This window comes from Leiobunum rupestre, chromosome 2 (assembly GCF_980474605.1).
Source record: "Leiobunum rupestre chromosome 2, qqLeiRupe1.1.hap1, whole genome shotgun sequence".
In the NCBI taxonomy this organism is placed as follows: Eukaryota; Metazoa; Arthropoda; class Arachnida; order Opiliones; family Sclerosomatidae; genus Leiobunum; species Leiobunum rupestre.
In genome coordinates, this window is record NC_143385.1 from 70,482,108 (window position 1) to 70,505,347 (window position 23,240).

General features: G+C 35.5%; 1 protein-coding gene across 1 annotated transcript; it reads left to right on the forward strand.

The window, feature by feature from the left end:
- Nucleotides 1-585: 585 nt before the first annotated feature.
- LOC149958907 (uncharacterized) lies at nucleotides 586-22,332 on the forward strand. The gene is made up of 6 exons (XM_090167283.1): nucleotides 586-986; nucleotides 21,386-21,473; nucleotides 21,535-21,887; nucleotides 21,949-22,112; nucleotides 22,171-22,200; nucleotides 22,259-22,332. The coding sequence occupies exons 1-6, from the start codon at nucleotides 586-588 to the stop codon at nucleotides 22,282-22,284; spliced, it is 1,062 nt and encodes a 353-aa protein (XP_090023409.1). The 3' UTR covers nucleotides 22,285-22,332.
- Nucleotides 22,333-23,240: the final 908 nt, after the last annotated feature.

Below are 23,240 nucleotides of genomic sequence, written 5' to 3' on the forward strand. Positions count from 1 at the left end.
CACTTATTTTTTAACCATTTATAGATAACACCCTACTAGTTCACGGTAATCTGATTAAAAACATAGTGTATCTGTTTTCTTTAACCGAATTTATATTTTTCAATTCGTGATATCCGATGTTTACTTTACGTGAGGTTATGCTTTCTCAAAAAGTAACTTTTTAATAAAACCTTTCTTTAAATGAATTTATTATATATTAATAAGATAGCATAATATTTTTGTAAAATCTGTCGCGGATTGCGGTTTCATTTCCCGTTTTTTTAAATTATTAAGCAGATAAGCCAAACATATTTGATATCATTAGATCAAATAATGAATTTGTTTTATTTGCTATATAATAAGCATCACACAAATTAAATACAGAAACTTATTAACAGTTCCAAAAGGGAACAACTTACTTTAAGAAATGCAATAATTAGTGAAGATTTGGGTAGACAACCTTCCAAAACTTTTAAAATTAAGGGTCACATTTTGGTGTTACCGTTAAACTTACATTGTTGAAATAAAAGTTATTTTCCCATAATAAGTATTTGGAAAGTTTTTTTTCATTCTAGGCTATCATTATTCTGTATCTCGCTGTTGAAGATGGAACGCGAGGTGATGGGTGATGAAACATTTGGACCGGACCAAATGTGGAGCAGCGATCCCATCTTGGTTCTGCATTTCCCCTTCCGCTCACATTTCCAAAAGTTCAGTAGCGAAATAGGTAGGATTATGCTCAAGTACATGAACAGGGATCCGTTCAACTCTGTGTCGTCTTTCGTGCGATTTTACGAAGAATTCAAGGAGCAAGACTTGGATTTGATGAATTTCTACGAGACTGTTTATCAACCCACCATTCGAAGAGACAGCCAGAATTGCGTCGGAAAGTCTCTTTATCTCAGAAGGAAACTCATCAAACACACTCGAAGCGAATATCCGGATCTGCAGAACTATCTCTATTTAGGCACTTGTAACTCATACTTGCCAAATGATATCCCAAAAAGGTAAAATGATCAGTGGATTAATGTTTGATGTTTCTTATAACCTGATCTGCTTTAATTAAATCACCGTAAAAAAAGATGAGCACCGTAATTAATGTTTTCTTAGTTCCAAAATTAGTTTTTGCGAATACCTTAATTATTACAAATCAATAAACACATTATAACCTCGAATAAGGAAAGTTTAGAATTAATTAATTTTGAGGTGGTATAGCTTCGTAATTTCATTTCATTAAACAAAAATGGCCGTAAGCTCGCCTTGTTCAATTTTCTAGAGAAGCCGGCCCGTATATGGGGGACGCCCAGGGATGCTGAGCCATGGAACAATATGAAGATGATCTAATACCGGTTGTTAATAAAACTTCCCCGAAAAACTGATAGTTTAAAAGATCATTCATTTCTCGTAATGAAATTTACGCTCGAAAGTCGAAGGCGCCAAGGCTACATAATTCTCGACCCCGGATTCTTGATTAATTTTCCGGTCGTCGTAATGAAAGATGGTGAGGCACCCAACACTGGAAGATTTGAAACTGAGAGAAATTCAACGACTTCAAATACTACAATGAAAACTACGTTTGTTGGCTAACCGAGACATGCGACGCCCCGGAATCTACCAATAGCTGTGAGAAACACAGATGGTTCTTTGTTGGCAAAAAGTTGCAAAATGTCCTTCAAATTACAAGACGCAACCGAGTAAGTTGGAAAACGAGGTTTTAACATTACATCTTTTGTCTTCTTACATCATTATCTTCTATAAATTATTACCACTTTCACGACTACATTTAACATATTTGATGTGGACGTAATTAAATGTGCCTACCTTATGGTTATTAATCTGCCAAATATAAGACAAAATAAATAATTATGTAATAAAGCGTGGGTTACTTAATTTAAAATTTTAAAGATTTCCATTTTGTTGGTCGAAATCGCCCTGTTTGTATAAGTTTTTTATTGTGAGATTTTAGTATATTTTCGAAAACGGTTTTGATGGCGGAGTTCACCATTTGCTAAAGATCTCTTAATATTTGAGACTAACGTAAGAAATGTAGATGTCGGTGTAGTGGCGGCTCTTACCTAGTTTAATTGTCTTCATTAAGTGGTGTTCAGGACCGCAAATAGTATCCTTTCAGAAGGTCCCCCGTCGAAAAAGGGGTTCTTTAAATGAGGCATAAAATCAGGGTTAGCGGGTGGCCTCAGAACCAATAGTTAATGGGTGTCCTTGTGAAAGGGAGGCCTGAAGAAATAGTGTAAAAAAATTAATCGCGTGACAATGGAAATCGTCAAAACGCGTGACATCTACTTCAATTCGTTTTCTTTATTTTCCAGATGAGTACTTTCCATGCACTGGCATTCGCGGATTTGGGAGGAGTTGTTGTTGGTTTTTTTACCCTCCTCGGTGCGAGGGATTACATCGAACTGCACGTACGGAATGGGGATCAAACCTCGAAAACGAATGAAGAAGTGAAATTGATCACCTACAAAATCCCCTTCGTGTACTTCTTGCCCAAAGGAGGTCCCAGGAAAACGGAGTGGGAACAGGCTCTAAAGTTGTTGGACGACCGATTTCGCCCCTTCGATGACATTTACGAGCTGCTCCGGAGATTGGCCGTACTGGCCACCGATGCCCCCTTCGTACAGGAACTTACCAAATTTAATGATTCTTGGAGAAATATTATTGAAAATTCGTTTAATCCATAATGAACTTGTTAACTGATTAGGAATCAATTTAAATTATTTATTTTCACACTTAAAACATTTTAAGAAAAAAATTTTAGAATTCCATTGCTTGTACATGTATTTTATATGTTTTATACACATGGACGGTATATAGCTAACAAGATTTTTAACATTAGATCGAGTCCTTCACGCTATGGGAGATTATAAAAAATTTTGGGGCGAATTTTTGGAGAGTAAAGAGCTCTGTGACGTCACTTAACGTTAAATTATTAAGCCAGGGCTAGAGGGAAAATGGTTCGTCCGTTAAGCTTCAAATTTTAAACCAACGTTCTGTATTGAATTGTCTAAGGACATTTTTAATTTGATTAATTTTAAATGAATTTAAGATATTTTAAATTAATTTTAAAGAAAATTATTGTGTATTATTAGAACCATAGCGCTACTATGTACAAAACGTTATCATTATTGAACAGACCTCTTAATATACGGTGTCTTTGCGCCATCGCGAAAAATAAAATGGCCGTTATTGATGCACAAGCTCGTATTCAGTTAAGCCCTGGACAAATGTAAAGTTATGGTAAAAGAAATAATCACCGCTAGCGAGATAGGCAAGCGCGGCCGAGGGGTTGCGATCGTTGTTTGTAAAGTCTTCGGCCTATGTAATAAATGTTCGAGCCTCGTCATGTAAAGAAAAATATATATTATAAAAGTAATATAATAATACAGTGTAATTTATAATATTGAATTATTATTATTGTTGAATTTTAAACTAACAGTTGTAATCTTAAATTAAATAAATATAATATAATCAATACTTGTTAATATATTTTCAGTTTTTCTTCCCAATTGTTTTAAATTTATATAAAAATTATTTTTTCTTCTAAAATTTCTAAATTTAAATAAAAATTATTTTTTGTTTTAAATTTTTTAAATTTATATAAAAATTATTTTTTCTTATTAATTTTAAGTTACAATATTATTATAGCAAGTGACATAGCGAACCGCGTCGTTGTTTGGTATATACTTTAAGTTACAACATGGTTTTACCAAACGACGTAGCGCAAAATGGAAATTAGGGAGCTCATTTTTAATCCAACCCCCCCTCCCCCCCCCAAAAAGAAACTCAATCCCATAGTAAAATTATCCCTTGCTATCACACTAACCCGCAGTGGCGTAGCTGAGAACTCAGAGGCCTCCCCGCAAAACTCTCAATGGGGGCCCTTTTGAAAGAATTTTTAGGGTGAAGCTAGAGGCCTCCCGCACCGTGGACCCTGCGGACTATCAGCTACGCCAATGCTAACCCACTACCCCTTTTACGATGTCCCTTTCTTTCACAGTAGCCCGTTACCCATTTTACAACGTATTTAATATTTATTATTTTCTATAATTATTAATATTTAATATTTATTATTTTCTATAATTATTAATATTTAATATTTATTATTTTCTATAATTATTAATATTTAATATTTATTATTTTCTATAATTATTAATATTTAATAATTATTTTCTATAATTATTAATATTTAATATTTTTATTTTCTATAATTATTAATATTTAATATTTAATATTTTCTATAATTATTAATATTTAATATTTAATATTTTCTATAATTATTAATATTTAATATTTATTATTTTCTATAATTATTAATATTTAATATTTATTATTTTCTATAATTATTAATATTTAATATTTATTATTTTCTATAATTATTAATATTTAATATTTATTATTTTCTATAATTATTAATATTTAATATTTATTATTTTCTATAATTATTAATATGTAATATTTATTATTTTCTATAATTATTAATATTTAATATTTATTATTTTCTATAATTATTAATATTAAATATTTATTATTTGAGTGCGTATTTACAAATTAACATTTTCTTGTCAGTTAGGCTATTTGTCACATTTTTACATTAAAATTTTGGAAGATTAATTCATTGGCTCTTATAAATTAACCAGGATCAATTTCCGAAAAGTCAATTGAGTTAATTTTTTTCTTTTGTTTTTCAACGTTTATGTAACTATACAATTTTTCTTTAAAACGGTTTTCTAGAGAGTAACGATAGGGAATATAATGTTAATTTTGTTACAGTTAAGATTAAACATTTGGTAAAGCTATAAGGTTCCTTTATGGGGTACAAAAGCCAATAGATATTATTACCGAATACAAAATCGGGATCCAGTGTTTTGATTAGAATCTCTATATATTTCAAAAATTTAATTGTCGTTTAGCATTCAAAATAAATATGGCGGAAATTGGCGCTTCTGGTATGACAAAATGGACATCCGCGGCCGACGTCCGGAATAAATATGGCTGAAATTGGCGCTTCTGGTATGACAAAATGGACATCCGCGGCCGATGTCCGGAATAAATATGGTTGAAATTGGCGCTTCTGGTATGACAAAATGGACATCCGCGGCCGATGTCCGGAATAAATATGGCTGAAATTAGCGCTTCTGGTATGACAAAATGGACATCCGCGGCCGACGTCCGGAATAAATATGGCTGAAATTGGCGCTTCTGGTATGACAAAATGGACATCCGCGGCCGATGTCCGGAATAAATATGGTTGAAATTGGCGCTTCTGGTATGACAAAATGGACATCCGCGGCCGATGTCCGGAATAAATATGGCTGAAATTGGCGCTTCTGGTATGACAAAATGGACATCCGCGGCCGATGTCCGGAATAAATATGGTTGAAATTGGCGCTTCTGGTATGACAAAATGGACTTCCGCGGCCGATGTCCGGAATAAATATGGTTGAAATTGGCGCTTCTGGTATGACAAAATGGACATCCGCGGCCGACGTCCGGAATAAATACGGTTGAAATTGGCGCTTCTGGTATGACAAAATGGACATCCGCGGCCGATGTCCGGAATAAAGTAGCTGGCTGCGTCTGGGGTAAGAATTTTGCCGAAAAAAAACGATATATTAAATTATTTTCTTGGGCATTAAATGTATTGGCCCAACAAAAGGTCCAGTGGGGTTTGTCGTTTTGAATGAACTGACGAATTTTGTCTATAGGGTCAGAGGAACTTGAACAGATTTTACTGATTCGATTTTTACTTAGGGAAGAAAATAAAGTTGGTTGGGAAGAGTTCGAAAATTTATAGTATAACCTATTCGAAAGGTCTTTTTTTTTGACGTTTCGATGGCCTTGTAACGTAGTTGAGAATTAAAGTGAGGGAAGATATTTAATATTTGAGTAATTAACGAGTTAAGTTGCGTTTTAGCGTTGCGAAGTCTAGGAAGAGTATTTGTAAAAAGTTCGTTGATGGTTTTAAATCGTTTTTCCTGTATATGTATTAAATCAAAGACAAAGCGTATACCCTCATCTCGCCGATAGGGCGAAAGATCTGTCGGGAAAAAAGGGTTGATATGTAATTATAATTATTAATATTTAATATTTATTATTTTCTATAATTATTAATATTTAGTATTTATTATTTTCTATAATTATTAATATTTAATATTTATTATTTACTATAATTATATAATATTTCTTATTTACTATTTTTAATATTTATTATTTTTTGGCGCCTAAATAAATTAGGTCTGGCTAAACTCGAATCGAACTGAAAAATAGTGGTTCAGTAATGCTTAGAATATACAAAGATGTTTCATTGTACCTATTGCATCTTATTCCGAGATTTTTAAATTATGACAAATAGTCGTTTAGTATTGTCCAACATTTGAAAGGATGTCGTCATCACTCTTACTGCACTTTATATCGATAATATTTATATTATTATGAAGGTGTGACGACTCATGAGTCAAGAACATTGAAATCCCACGACCAGTGTTTCTTTCAGGCATCTACCGCCCCCCCCCTCCCCCGGAGCTTCCCCTTTTTCCGACGCCACTGCCAGGCGTGCAGGGAGCGCTACGCTCGCCATTGGATACTGGCACCCCCGAATGTCTGGGAAACCCCCCCCCCCGAAGAAAATTTTCTGAAAAAAACACTGCCCACGACGCAAGTCACGCAAATAATTTTTGTGGATAAATAGGAATTTGTCTTTTCTTTTCTCTTTAGAACCAGGAATGGTAATATCATAAGCAACATCAGCTCATAAGTACGAGATTTAGCGATATTTTGGAGAAAACTATTTTTACTATTGGCAGGGTGATTGGGCAATCTTTCCTAGTGTATGTTACCCCTGGGGCGCCATATGGCGAGAAATAAAAAAACTAAAATCGATTTCTCCTAACAACATAAGTGAATAAAAAATTAAAAACTATTTAAAAACTAAGCCTATATAAATAAATCTCTAAATATAAATCCAATAAATAAAATAAACCTTTTAAAACCCTTAGTTAAAAGAAACATATAAAATCGTAGTCATAAATATTGTTTGTTTTGTTTATTAATGTTAAGTTTTGTGTTTTTCGTTTGTGTATCCCATTAGTGAGTGTTGAATATAGAATTAAGAGGGTTTTTCGTTTATGTATCCCACAATCATATATTTGATAATTTCCTATACATCAAATATAATCAAAAATCCCCTCCTTTAATACACTTAATTAACCCCTAATATACTTGGTATGTCATGCGTGATATGATTAGAAAGCCCCAGAAAAATCCCAGAAAATAGATATAATTTAAAATTCTAAATATTAAAATTAAATTAAAAAACCATTAAAATCGAAAAGTTTATTTAAAACCATAATTTTGCGAATACATTCATTGTCCCACCTTAGTGTTACCTTCCCCCAGATAGACAATCCGGCGCCCAGAAAAATAGAAAATCCACCCAGAAGGTCAGATTGCACCATGAGGCGACAGTTCTAAACAAGAAAGAGCGTCCGAAATTTCCCCCTTTCTCCACGCAAACTATGTGACGGCCGACCTAACCCCTGCCTTACATCGTGAAAGGTCATATTCAGCTATGGAAAAATATAAAATATGGCGCCTTCCAAACCCCCGAGAAAGTATAACCGCAAGTAAAATCCACTATCAAGCCTACACTTCCGACACCCGACTCCCCCCTCTAGACGGAAGATCAACAAAACCAGAGAAAGCAAAGGAAACAGGAGAGAAAACAGTTCGAACAGAATCGGAACTAGGAGAGACCCCAACCCAGTGATGTCCCAAGAACGCAGTGAAATAAAAGATGCATAATGCACAAAATTAACGGTCAAACCAAAAGAGGCGAAATGCCCATCGCGTTTAATTTTAAAATGAATCCCTAAATCAAGGAACATTTTACCCGTTATGGAAAAACTATCAGCAGATCGAGTCAACTAAAGGCATTCCTCCAAACCCACCTGTCGTCGAAGTATCATCCCACTGGCAAAGGGCATTCCTGGGTACCGTCCCCTTCTTTATCGAGAAATAAAGTCGTCCACGTCGCTTTGCAGTAACCCGATATTCGAGACACCAAGAAAAACGCCAACAGAAAGAAGACAACATCCCCTGACTGCGAAACCGTAACGTTGATAATCTTCTTAAAACCCCCCTCACTATTCCCTGAGATGGAAAACTACGTTTAAGCATGATACACGCCAATCCCCGACAAGTTAAATATTGAGTCTAGAACCCCTAAAACCATGTTAAATCGATACTCCCCAACGATTCCTCCAATACCAAGTTAGAGTGTTTTGTTAATTTCCTGCCCCGAGAGCGAGAAAAACCCCGTGTCGCGAGTCCCGAATAATACCCCTTTATTCCGACCAGTATAAAAACCGTGCCCCCAACCCATAAATGTATCTTAACCGATTTGTACCTTCGCCACGCCAGTCTTAATTTTATATTACTTCCCCGATAAATTCTTAAATCTAAGTAAATTTAAGCGCCTAACGCAATTTTTTCTGTATTATATTTTTTTACCAACCCAATTTTAAGTTCTATCACCCACCATGGCTGCCAGATATCCCGAGGATACGCCTGATTTACGTAAGAAATCCCCTTTTTTGATTTATCTGTTATTTTGCAATTTTTGTGTTATTTTATATATCAATAAAAACATTTCAATCAAAGCTCATTGAGTATCCTAATCATTGTCCGACATCATCTTCGTTCTTTTACTTATTATCAACGCACTGCTACGTCGTAACAAACGATACGCGGAAAGCGTGGGGGTAATATGTTATGAATGCGCGAAGCGGTACAATTTTACTTAATGGTATCCGCTAAACTACTGATGTTATTCTAGTTATTTAGGTAATAAAAGTGTTATTTAGGTATTAAAAGATAGAAAACTTAGTTACCTTTTGAATAAGCCACCGCTTTTGAGAATATTTAGAAATTTTTCCATTTACTTGGTTTTCTAACGCGGCGAAAACCGCTTCGTTGGATTATGACAATATTTTGAAAGATTGGTGTAGATGCACCAACGACGAACGGAATAAAATGTTTGAACTGCGCTGCCTAGTGACCATACTTGAAGCGTAAGGCTTGGTGCTGTCCTCTAGGTTGCGTTACAGATGGCCCATAGTTTATTTTTTTTAGTATGGGGCTGGGGGGCGCCACGAGCCCCCAGCGCTCGAGCGCGGTGCCGTCAGGCGCCAAAACTTAGTTTACTACATGTGTTATTTCCTTTCATTCCGTTATGAGTGCAGATATACCTTCTTAGAACTTGCGTCAACCTTTTTCTGTTTCGTCATAAGTCCTACATAATAAAGTTTTCTATCTTTTGATGCCTAAATAATTAGAATAGCACCAGTAGTAAAGCGGATACCATTAAGTAAAATCCTACCCGCGAAGCAATGTTGCCCCTCCTTGGCATTTCTCCCAAGATCTTGGCATCTGGGTATTTTTTTTCAACACCTTGGCATTTTACCTAGGGTTTTTTCGGTTCTAGGATCTTTTATCCTCCCTAGGATTTTCTTTGCGAAAACGTAATTTTTTTAGTTTTGATACAAAATAAAAAAATAAGGGGAGATACCTTATTTCCAAAACTACGTATCTTCTTAAGATTTGTGTACAAAGTTACCTGGTTTTGGAAATAAGGCCATAGATATATGATCTATGAATAAGGCTGCGTGATGTCTTTATAAGGAACGTTTATAGGTGGCGTTGATCGCTGTGCGGCGCGAATGTCATGGTGTGCTACTTCAAATCTCTAGTTTTATTTTTTTCACGGTCGGGTGTTACCCCCAAATCCCACTGAAACCTCTTTCGAACGTAGACGAAATCAGTAAGACGTAGTGATGTGCAGACAGTCACGTAGATAGATAGTGGCTAAAGAAAATCGGCACCGCAACGCCACCTAGAACCGTTTCGGTCGCGATTATAAATATATTTTTTAATGATTTTTAGTCAATTTGAGCCCACTCCTTCTTTTATATAACACGGTGACCTGTATAAAACAAAATTTTCACGCCTAATTTTCGTTTCTGCTTTCAAATTTCGCGCTTGGCATTTCTTGGAGCTCGATCTTAGCATTTTGTAAATCATAGAGTGGCAACACTGCCGCGCAGCTACCCCTTCTAGTCGAAAAGTATGTGCATTTATTTTTACCTCTCCGAGGGGACAAAGTCCCCTAGGAGGGGTTATACAACGACCGTGTCTGTCTGTGGGTGGGTCTGTGGGTGGGTCTGTGGGTGTGTCTGTCTGTCAGGACTGCGAACGCGTTCGCATTTTCGGTGCAAAGTGTAATCACTGCGTACGCAGTTTCTCAAAGGGTTGGCAAAACCACCGTGTGACGGTGAGCGTTAACGGATGCATTTGCGGTTTGGTTTGGATGGTGTTTTTTCGCTCACCGTCGTGACGGTTTGGTGTAATGTTTATGCGTAGGTTGTGAGTGTTGAATTTGTTGTGTTTGTGTTCTGATGGTTGTGCATGTTGAGTCTGTTGTGTTTATATGGGCGTTTTCTCTCCAACTTCTTCTTAATGACTTTGGGACGGACCGAGTGCTGAGTGTAATGCTACCTCTCAACGTCCAATGGCAGGGTTTCCACCAGTTGTACACGGTATTCGTCTTAGTATCAATTTGCGATCTCATCGGGCGGGATTTGAACCCGAGACCTCCTGATTGACAGGCGGACGTTCTACCACAGAACCACCGACACTTGTTACGCCTTATTGAAAATTAGACCTTCAGCTTTATCGGAAGCGTATTTAATAGAGTACGAAATTTTGGTTTAATTGAAATAGAATTGAAATTGAAATTATTGCATCGAAGAAATTCTAATTTAGCGTTTCTCTATTGATTAAAAACAAATGCGCCACCCAGGTTTCGAACCCAGACCATTCGGCTTGGCAGTCGAGCGCTCTACCACAGAACCACCGATAGCTGCTTAGATTCACTGAAATTAAGACAGGCATCGTAAGCATAATAGGTAATAAAGTCTTTTTTTATTAATGAATTTATGAAGGCCTAATCTGGTATTTTTTAAAGGTTAAATCTTGTTTTAGCGCAGTCAGCCGAGATTAGAGGGTTAAAGGGTAGACCCTGTGGGTGGTCCACTTTCTTAACGACCTATATATAGTTCTGTTAATTCAAAGGAGATAATTTAACGTTAATTGCTTTAAAAGCTGGCGGTTAGTCAAGTGGCTCTCTGTGCTTTGTTGATGGTAAGGTTTTTGCTTCTTGTAAATACATTTGGTGTGGATATTTGGATATCTACGATTTCTTGGGTGTGCGAGTCATTATATGATATTGGAAATTGGACGGCATTGGTCTTTTTCATGTGGTATGCGTCACAACGTCAACAGGAAGTGAACGAGTCGTCCACTACCAGATATCTACGGTATCTTCATCAAGGGCGAGTGTTGAAATAAAATGAGCGTTAAAGATGCGGCAAGTATTTCGTAAGCGAGTAATTCCAAAAAGCCTCTGTAGATATTTCTTTCATTAAAATTTGCGTCGTATTATATTTAACTGATAAACTTGTTCTGTAAAAGGGTTTAATTCAATTGTGCATTGTTATAGTACGTCTAACTTACTGTTGTAACTACTTAACTTATGATATTCTGAATAAATTAAAATTGGTCGTTTCGTCTCAATTATTTTAATTATAATTAAAATTTTATACCGGGCGGGATAGAAATGGGTTAATATTTTTAACAAATAACTCTAAATTGCGGAGATATATCTTTAAGGGTTATCTCGAGAAATTAATACCACTAGGGACAATTCTTCCGAGGAGAGGTATATTTTGGCTTGCCAACTTGTTTACCTCTCCGAAGGGACTTTGTACCCTAGGAGGGGTTATACAACCACCGTGTCTGTCTGTCTGTCTGTGGGTCTGTCTGTCAGGCCTGCGAACGCGTTCGCATTTTCGGGGCGTACGCAGTTTCTTAGAATCAGGGAAAAGGTTTTTCCAAAAGCGACCTCTTTTTGTCATTGGATGTAGTATAATTTTTTTAAACGGCCGAGATTCGAACCAGAGCCCTCTTGCACGACAGGTGAGCGTTCTACCGCAGAACCACGGATACAGTTACGCTTCATTGAAAATTAAAAACTCTTCCGAGGAGAGGTATATTTTGGCTTGCCAACTTGTTATAATAGCTTCAAACTTAGACAAAATCTACCTTAAACCTCGTGTTGTAAGTATCATATATTAATAAAATAATTATATTTTAGATAAGCTGTTGTTTATTACGTTAATTTCTTATAGCAATCGTCCTGACCTTGAGTAAACACGGCTCTATCGTCTTTGCAAAATTGGTTATATTTGTGGTAATGAAGAACCAATGATGAATAAAATAAAATCCTGGATCCGTGGTAGACGTTTATAATAAAGTATATCGAAGTTACACACGTATTATTAATTAATAGCCCAAACATTTTACCTTATTTGTCGTTGGTTTTTAATCACAACAAATGTAACCAATTTCGTTCCAAGGATTATGTAAGAACGATAGTATACTCGTTAGATTGGTTGTAAGTCCTTGTTGGATCTTTGCTAGAGCATCAGTGTCGTAAATAGGTTTCGTTTAAAGTTTAGCATTGGAAAAATATTCTGTGTCTGTGTAATATTTATAGTCTGATGTTATTTCGTTCTTATTTTTGTGTAACGTTCATGGTATTTTATATTATCTCCATTCCCTACTAAAGCAGGGCGCAATAAGTGTAAACTTTATTTTCATGATTAATTAACTTTATTATTATCATTATTATCTCAATTCCCTGTGATAAGAGTCGAGGTATGAGCACAGATTGTGTTATGATAAACATAGGAGCAAGTCAGTGGCGTAGCGAGGGGGGCGGAGGGGCGGACCATTAGGAGGGTGGAAAAATTGCCCTTTTTTACTAGGATTATTTTGGCACGTTCATCCCTTCTACTTCGCCTCTCTTCCTATCCTCCTTGGAATTATGATTCCGCCCCGGGCGACAATGGCCCACGCTACGCCACTGGAGCAAGTGAGTAGGATGTGCTACCATCTTTGCCAGTTTTCCATGTACAGGTAGAAAGGGGGTCGGCACCGGAAGTCCCCGCTTCCTTCCCCCTTCCGGCAGGTGGCGCGGGGGGGTCGATATTTTCTCCCCCCCTCGGGGTAAGTCACCGAAGGTCATTGACCTCCGCAGAGTGGCGCGCGCTGATTGGCGTGGGGACCACGTGGTAACTACGCGGATACTGCGCGCTGATTGGCTGGCGCGGCGCGTGTACTGCGCGCTAATTGGCTGGCGCGAAATTATTCAAAATGGCGCTGATTGGTTGGTGTTTTGGCGCGAAAAGGGGTCAGTACTCCTTTAAAGGAATTCCCAGGCTCTCGGGCATTGTTAAAGTGGTGACAGGTTTGATTGATTACGAGCGCTGTTAGAGACTCGGGGAATGTGTGACCTTGTAGCTATATAATAAAAACATTTTTTGGCGGGAATTTAACATGACAAAGGGTTAACATAAGTTTGTAACTCTCTTTTAACGGTTATTATATGAACTCTTAGTAATTTGGAAAATTGACGTGATTTGGCCGCCATCTTTAATGTCGCATATTCAAACGGGTTCTGTAGGGTGGCCATCTATATATTTTTAGGAAATTTACCATATTTACGTCAATTTTTTAACGCTTTTTAAACAAGTTGTTCCTAACGGATTTCTATATCGTTACGTACCTAGATGGCTTGAACTTGATTATTATGACATATGTATCATATATTACCGTCACGTAACCTTTAATAACGACGCGAGGGAAAGCTTTCTAATTTATATTCAATACATTGCCACTATACGAAATATTTACATAAATTAAACAAGGTCGGTTCGCGCTCGTGAAATTTAAATAAACGTAATAAGTAATTACATTGGTATAATAACAAACAAAACGGGTTTTAGTTCTTTAACAATTAAACTACTTTACATCTAAAAAACCAACTTATACCGTCAATGCGTTGCTTATTTGAATTGATAATAAACCTTTTTTACAAAACTCAAAAATGAATAATACAATGTTATAAAATAATTTTCAACTCTGAACCTGAAATTAAATATGTTTGTCAAATTGTTACCATTTTTTTTAAATTATCTTACATCCTTCTATGTTTAAAATAAACAAGTTGGCAAGCCAAAATATACCTCTCCTCGGTAGAATTGTCCCTAGTGGTATTAATTTCTCGAGATAACCCTTAAAGATATATCTCCGCAATTTAGAGTTATTTGTTAAAAATATTAACCCATTTCTATCCCGCCCGGTATAAAATTTTAATTATAATTAAAATAATTGAGACGAACGACCAATTTTAATTTATTCAGAATATCATAAGTTAAGTAGTTACAACAGTAAGTTAGACGTACTATAACAATGCACAATTGAATTAAACCCTTTTACAGAACAAGTTTATCAGTTAAATATAATACGAAGCAAATTTTAATGAAAGAAATATCTACAGAGGCTTTTTGGAATTACTCGCTTACGAAATACTTGCCGCATCTTTAACGCTCATTTTATTTCAACACTCGCCCTTGATGAAGATACCGTAGATATCTGGTAGTGGACGACTCGTTCACTTCCTGTTGACGTTGTGACGCATACCACATGAAAAAGACCAATGCCGTCCAATTTCCAATATCATATAATGACTCGCACACCCAAGAAATCATTGACTGCGTTAGAAATCGTAGATATCCAAATATCCACACCAAATGTATTTACAAGAAGCAAAAACCTTACCATCAACAAAGCACAGAGAGCCACTTGACTAACCGCCACCTCTTAAAGCAATTAACGTTAAATTATCTCCTTTGAATTAACAGAACTATATATAGGTCGTTAAGAAAGTGGACCACCCACAGGGTCTACCCTTTAACCCTCTAATCTCGGCTGACTGCGCTAAAACAAGATTTAACCTTTAAAAAATACCAGATTAGGCCTTCATAAATTCATTAATAAAAAAAGACTTTATTACCTATTATGCTTACGATGCCTGTCTTAATTTCAGTGAATCTAAGCAGCTATCGGTGGTTCTGTGGTAGAGCGCTCGACTGCCAAGCCGAATGGTCTGGGTTCGAAACCTAGGTGGCGCATTTGTTTTTAATCAATAGAGAAACGCTAAATTAGAATTTCTTCGATGCAATAATTTCAATTTCAATTCTATTTCAATTAAACCAAAATTTCCTACTCTATTAAATACGCTTCCGATAAAGCTGAAGGTCTAATTTTCAATAAAGCGTAACAAGTGTCGGTGGTTCTGTGGTAGAACGTCCGCCTGTCAATTAGGAGGTCTCGGGTTCAAATCCCGCCCGATGCGATCGCCAATTGATACTAAGACGAATACCGTGTACAACTGGTGGAAACCCTGCCATTGGACGTTGAGAGGTAGCATTACACTCAGCACTCGGTCCGTCCCAAAGTCATTAAGAAGAAGTTGGAGAGAAAACGCCCACATAAACACAACAGACTCAACATGCACAACCATCAGAACACAAACACAACAAATTCAACACTCACAACCTACGCATAAACATTACAAAAACGTAATACACCAAACCGTCACGACGGTGAGCGAAAAAACACCATCCAAACCAAACCGCAAATGCATCCGTTAACGCTCACCGTCACACGGTGGTTTTGCCAACCCTTTGAGAAACTGCGTACGCAGTGATTACACTTTGCACCGAAAATGCGAACGCGTTCGCAGTCCTGACAGACAGACACACCCACAGACCCACCCACAGACCCACACAGACCCACCCACAGACCCACCCACAGACAGACACGGTCGTTGTATAACCCCTCCTAGGGGACTTTGTCCCCTCGGAGAGGTAATAATAAAAACTCTGATTTAAATTTAAACTTTATTTTACAACATTTGTTGTTGACACAAAGGAACTATCGTTAATAACATTTAACACGCTATCAATAAAAACCACTAACTCGTCTATCGCCTTTAAGAATCCAGTTTTTGGGGGTCGTTCCAAATGCATTTCGTGAGAATTATGCTCTTTTTGAAAATATATCATTCTTTGTGCAATCAAATCCATTTCAAGTTGACGATTAATTTTTTTCAATTCTTTATTTATATGTTTAATCAGTTCATAGTCCTTGTTTTCTTTATAAGTCATTATTCCACAACAAAAACAAAGCGAAACTAGTTTGTATAAAACGCGATGTGGTTAGTTCAGTACAGGTCGGACACAAAGGAATCTGATTACTGATCTCTCTCTCCACGCCGTTAGAGCTCCTCTGATTACCGCGAACTATATCTCTCTCCACGGCGTTAGCGCTCCTCTGATTACCACGAACTATCTCTCTCTCCGCGTTTATCTCCATTGTTGATTTATTTAGAGCAGGTGTTAAGCGGAGAATCCCCCGTTGCTATGGTGACCTCGGCGCGACGTTTATTTGAGTATCAACAAACTTAGCAAATAACCTCGCATGGTTTAAATGTTCTCCACTTAAATATACGAAGTTTGAGAAAAAACTTTGACCAATTTTGTGTTTATTTAGAATCAATTAACATATCATTAGATGTAATTATACTAACTGAAACTTTTCAAATTATGGAAAATAATGAGTTCAAAATAAATGGTTATAATTACTGTTTTACAAAAATGTGTTAAAACCGAAACGGTGGCATAGTTATTTCCGTAATAAATGATTTAAGTTTAGTTGAGAATGTATTTACGATAGCCGAAGCAACTATCAAAAGTATCGACGTCAAATTACCTAATAATAAAATTTACAGGATTATAGGATGTTACCGAGTAACAGTGCTCTAGAATTTATTAGTGATATGAATTCCAAATTGTCTTATTATACGAATATTGAAAATATAATTTGGGCTGGAGATATAAATATAGATCTTTTATTGCCACGCGAGAAAATAGTTACTGAGTACCTAAACGTACTACACGAAAACGGCTTTTTTCCATGTATAAATAACCCTACTCGAGTAACTTCCACTACTAAAATGAGTATTGACCACTTTTTCATTAAGCAAAACGTAAATAATGAAGTGTTATCCACTACTCATATAGTTAATATTGCAGACGACTACCCAATTTATATTAGTGTCCCTAACATACGCGAAACAAATAAACTGAATAATTCAAAAGAAGTTATCAAAATTGATTATGAAATTTTAACCAAAAATATCGGAAAGAAAACGTGGAACTCAGTTTTTGAAGAAAACGACCCTAATGAAGCCTCGAAACTATTTGTTGATGTATTAAAAAACATATTAATCTAACGTCAAAAAACGACATATTTCTTTCTCTCATAAAAAAAAATAAAACCTTGGATAACAAATTCAATAATTGTATCGATAAGGAAAAGAGATGAATTAGCTAAGCGTATTAAAAAAGAACCATTTAACATTGCATTAAAAAATTATTATATAATTGCCCTTCTTAGTAACATTTCTAAAATATTTGAAAAAGTTATAAAAAATCAGTTAATTAACTTCCTGGAGAGCTAAAAATATTTATCGAAAAATCAATACGGTTTTAGAAAAGGTCTATTTTTGAGCTAACAGAAATGCTATATAAAACTATTGATCAAAATGTAAAATCTATTGGCGTGTTTTTGGACTTAAAAAAGACATTCGATACTGTCTCCCACCCTATATTAATACAGAAATTAGAAAAATCTGGTATACGTGGAATTGTATTAGATTGGTTTAGAAGTTATTTACTCGAGAGATATACAATAGTTAAAATAAATAATACCATAAGTAACTCACTATTAATTAAATTTGGTATACCTCAAGGTACAATGATTGGCCCGATATTGTTTTTAATATACATAAATAATTTATGTAACATCGAAATTGATGAGAAACTCGTATCGTTTGCGGATGATACTGCGGACACAAAGGGCTCTAAATATAGTTTATATGAAACTTAAGGAAAATTTATTAACATTCAACATAAATAAAACTAATTACATTTGTTTCTCCTCGAGAACGACTATAGATTTGTTACATGAAATTAAAATTCACGAAAATAATAATTGTAGAAACTGCACTGCAAAATGTTTAAAGTTAGAAAGAGTAAATAAACTAAAATATCTGGGGGTAATAATAGACAGTAATCTAAAGTGGAATGTACATGTGACCTATATCACTAATAAAATTCGACTATGTATAAATTCCGTGAAATTAAAAACTTTCTAGAAATACTGTGGTTAATAACAGTATATTACGCCCTAATTCAAACAATTATATCATACGGAATAATCGGCTGGGGTGGTACTTATGATACTACAATCGTACCATTAGAAATATTACAAAGAAAAATTCTACGCATATGTACGAAATTATTATTACCCAAATCAATTACTATATGATGAATTTAAAGTTTTTCTGCTAAAGAAATTTTATTATACCCTTTCAAACACAAACAACTTATCGACTTGACTAAAACTTACGACAACAGATATGTAGAAGTAGTTATAAGGCAAAAAGTTTTGATAAAGTGTAACAAAAGATGATAAATTTGACTATTGAATAAACGGGCTGTATTCAATTGATTGCTATTCCAACATTTTTAAATTTTCATGGTTACCTTCTCTGGTTTTATTTAAGAAAATAAGATGTTAAATGGTTGCAGATTGTTAAAATGTTAAGGTGTTGGTTGCACGAAAAATATTTAGCGATAAAAACGAATGAATGCCCTGGACGTTCTCTTTAAAAAAATGTCATTGTCGAAACAAATTTCAAGTCTAAGTGTACTAGTAAGTGTCACACTTATTTGTTATTTCAGGTCATACGTTGTAAGCATCGCGTATTACTCCGATAAGGTGTAAAGTTAATCTAACAATGCCTCACGTACATATATCGGTTACGTATACATTAAACTATTATAACGGAAATGTAATGTTTTACCCTTTGGGGATTTTCATGTACACTGTTTGAAAATGTATTAAAAAACATTTATTAGTTTTTGAATAAATCTTGGGGTTTTTTCATGTGATTACATTTATTAGTTTGAATAAATCTTGGTAATATTTTAAACAATTTCATATCCCTATTACAAATTGCATATCAAATAATTGTTATTAATTTTTTTTATTTTCATGTAATAACATTTTCTTGCCATTACACATCACATGGGATAATATTTTTTCACAGAAATCAACACCTAAAAATGTGTTATTAATGATTGTAGAAGTGATATCGGAATAACTTAAATTATTAGCTGCATTTAGGAAATTAAGTTCCACTCGTTCATCCCACGTTAACATTAAACAATCGTGTTGGATTTGGGATGGATGATCAATTTCGCAACCGTTACACTTTTTTTGTATATAACCCTCAATTTGACTAATTGCGGCAAGTTTTATTTCATCGTAAACACGTTTAACCTCATTGAGGCACGCTATAACCTCATCGTACTTGTTGACAAACGCTTTCCATGTATAAACGGAGATGGCGTACCCAACCTTGGTGGGGAAAAACGTTCCGTTATTCACCCCCACCCCGCGTACCATTTCTCGGATGTTCAATATTCTTCGACCTTGATAAATACTTAAGTCAATTTTCCTTGTATTCGACCCCTCTAAAAACCACGAGGATGGTGGTGTGGATTCGCTTTCGAAAAATGTTGTAATTCGCTCTCGATCCATCCACACTTGTTTAAGTTCAAATTCCGATAGTGTAATACCAGAATCACCGTCAACCCGCCCGAGACGTATCGAGCAATCGGGGGTAACTGCGACCGCCTTTATCGGGGAAATTAGGAAAACTTTCATCCCTTCCCTGAAAACAAACACCAAGATATAAACACATTTAATTTATATTAGCTTAACCATACTCGCATTTTTAGTTGTGTTGCACCACCGTTCGTGAAGTCGCAAATAGATTTTATAGTTCGCGTCTGGGGTTTTAATCAAAATAAAACCTTGGATAGCAAATTCAATAATTGTATATACGAAAAAAGTGAAAAGGTAGAAAAATACTACCTCTTTTCTTGGCGTTCTAAAGTGGCGAATGAGTGGTGGTGAATGTTATATCGGTGGAGCGAAATCCAGGGGTTTTTCTACTGTGCTGATATAAATACAATGACGCAATAACTGACTATATAAAATCGACCGATCAGTTTATACCCATTCAAACTCGAAGAAGATTCAAGTCAAGCCAAAACTATGTAAGTATAATCTTATTTTAGTCCTCTTTCTCGGAAGGTAATCTATTTACTTTTGAATTATAGGCATAAGAAATCAATAGTCGTTGATTTTGAATTCTTTGACGGGCGGACCAAAGATGAGAAAATAGTGAAAGAAGCGTCAGCTTGCGCGGCCGAAAATACATCCCGGGTCGCATCGTGGGTTTTTCTTCCACCATACCCCCTAACCGATCTACCTTCCCAAACTCAACGCCAGAACACGGGGGTTGAGAAGAACATACACGGTCTCGCTTGGGACTATGGTTTTACCCCGTACAACAAATTGGAAGAATGCATGCGAATGGCTACTGACGGCTATGACCGCGTATTTTGTCAAGGAGCAGACAAGTGCAAATTTTTATTAGAACTAATAAACCGCGAAGTGATAGACCTAAATGGTGTAGGTTGCCCGGAGGTTACTGAATTGGATGAATACAGACCCAGGTTTACGTGTCTTATTAAACACAACACTAATTTGGAAAGTAAGAAATACTCTTGCGCTTTAGAGAAAAGTACGATATATGCCGAGTGGCTATATATAAATATCTTTATTGTAAATTGGAGATTATGTGAATAAAAAGCAATTTTAGATCAAGAGTTTTATCTTAAAACATTTTAAAAAACGCCTCGCTTGACAAGTAATTTACCTCGTTACGTACTATTAAGAAGACGTTGTTAATATACTTTTACAAGTAATTGATAATTATTACCGCGCCACCCTCAGAAGTAATAAATTTGTCTACAAATATATAACATGTCTCCAACTGGATCCCGAGGCACTACCTTAGTTTATTATAAGATTAAAAATGATAGTTTCTTAATTTCCTATCATTCTCCCTAAGGTATCAGATTATGAACAAATAATCGCGTGAGAGTCCTATTAACAGGTGTATTCAATTTGTCAAAATGATTAATTAGCACGAAAGCAGAATGAACCGGTTCTACCATGACTATGCGAAAGGATTGTTCTCTAACGTGGCCATTTTTCCAGCGAATGCGCGACCTCAATTTAATTCGATGACATAATTAATTGTATTGTCAACGAAACACCTGCTGGAGTTTTCAACGCGTCCCCTCTAAGGGGTTTTATTTAGTATATATATACCCTTTAGTCACACGAATCTAGAAATCCTGACACTAGTGAATCTTCCCGAAGCAAAAAAAATTTAAGTTTCCAGGTGTTTTTAATGTAACAAATACTTAGTTGTTTTTGTTTCTAGGGAATCGTTTGTAGCTATACACATTCTTTTCGCCATAATTTGGCCAAAAACTAAATATTCTTCTTCTAAACGGTTTTTGGTAAAAGAGGTAATTTTTAAAAGTTTTATATTTAAAATTTTATATTTTAAGTTAAATATAAATGTTACAGATTGGCTACAAAAGCTCAGATGGTTGCGAAGACCTAATTGTTTTTCGTATCCCGGTTGCTAATAATTATTCGGGGGATACAAACCGCCAAATCGACTCGATCGCCTACTATGTCAATAAGCTTCCCAGGGATCAGGGACAATACGATATTGAGGCCGTCGAGCGCCATGTCTTAAATATAACGCGACTGGCCCAATACGTTATTGTCAAAGAAAGGCAAACGAAAGAGTACCTGGGAAACTTTATCGATATAGATCAAATAATCGTCGCCACGCGGTTTGTGTGCCCCAATTTTCCAGATTTAGAACTACAGCCGGGTGACTTTCACCATCATTTTAACAACGACCATACGCGGTATGAATCAATAATCACCATCTTTTGGTGGGGAAATTATATAGTATTTCTTATTTAACAGAAATGTGTGCGCCTATGAAAAGGCAAGGCAAGTGGCTGCCTATGTTCAAAGTATAGAGGGTAATCCCCTAGAATTGTACCCCGAGGAAGAGGACGACCCGTCTACACCACCCACATCCCCGACAAACCCAGCGAACAAACCAAGAGCGCTTGATCTCCGAAATGGTTAATATAAAATCAAACTATCATGTTTCTCATTTTTAATTTTTAATTTTAATTACAGCTCCGGGAATCACTATTGTCGTAGAAGGAGGTAAAACAATTGGTTCCGAAAAAATAATTACGATTCTAATAGCATTTTTCTTTTCTAGGTTCCGAGTTAAAAATTATATTATAACGCGTAATAAAGTTGTATGAAAATTGTATAAATAAATAAAGCTGTATCAAAATTTCTTCCGATCTTGCAACTCTATTTTCATTCTTATTATAACTGACAATAGCGATCAATAATAATTCCCATTGAACCGTATAGGAGTGAAACGCTCAATAACTAAGCATAAAAATAACCTAAAAATAGTTAACCAAGTAACTTCTAGCCCTGTATTTGACGGTAATTAGAATGTCATACTTATCGACTGCTGTTTTTTATATGTTGTCGTTAATGTTAAGCAATGTACACGTTTAACACGAATAACCGTTTAAAAGTTCATATAGGGGCGACTTGTTTCAAACTGCGAGGTTAATAATAATAATTTCGTACATATGCGTAGAATTTTTCTTTGTAATATTTCTAATGGTACGATTGTAGTATCATAAGTACCACCCCAGCCGATTATTCCGTTTGATATAATTGATTGAATTAGGGCGTAATATACGGTTTTTAAACACGGTATTTCTAGAAAGTTTTTAATTTCACGGAATTTATACATAGTCGAATTTTGTTAGTGATATAGGTCACATGTACATTCCACTTAAGATTACTGTCTATTATTACCCCCAGATATTTTAGTTTATTAACTCTTTCTAACTTTAAACATTTTGCAGTGCAGTTTCTACAATTATTATCTTCGTGAATTTTAAATTCATGTAACAAATCTATAGTCGTTCTCGAGGAGAAACAAATGTAATTAGTTTTATTCATGTTAATAAATTTTCCTTAAGTTTCATATAAACTATATTTAGAGCTCTTTGTGTCTTGGAAAAAACTTCTGCCCAACTGCTTCCGCAGTATCATTCGCAAACGATACGAGTTTCTCATCAATTTCGATGTTACATAAATTATTTATGTATATTAAAAACAATATCGGGCCAATCATTGTACCTTGAGGTATACCAAATTTAATTAATAGTGAG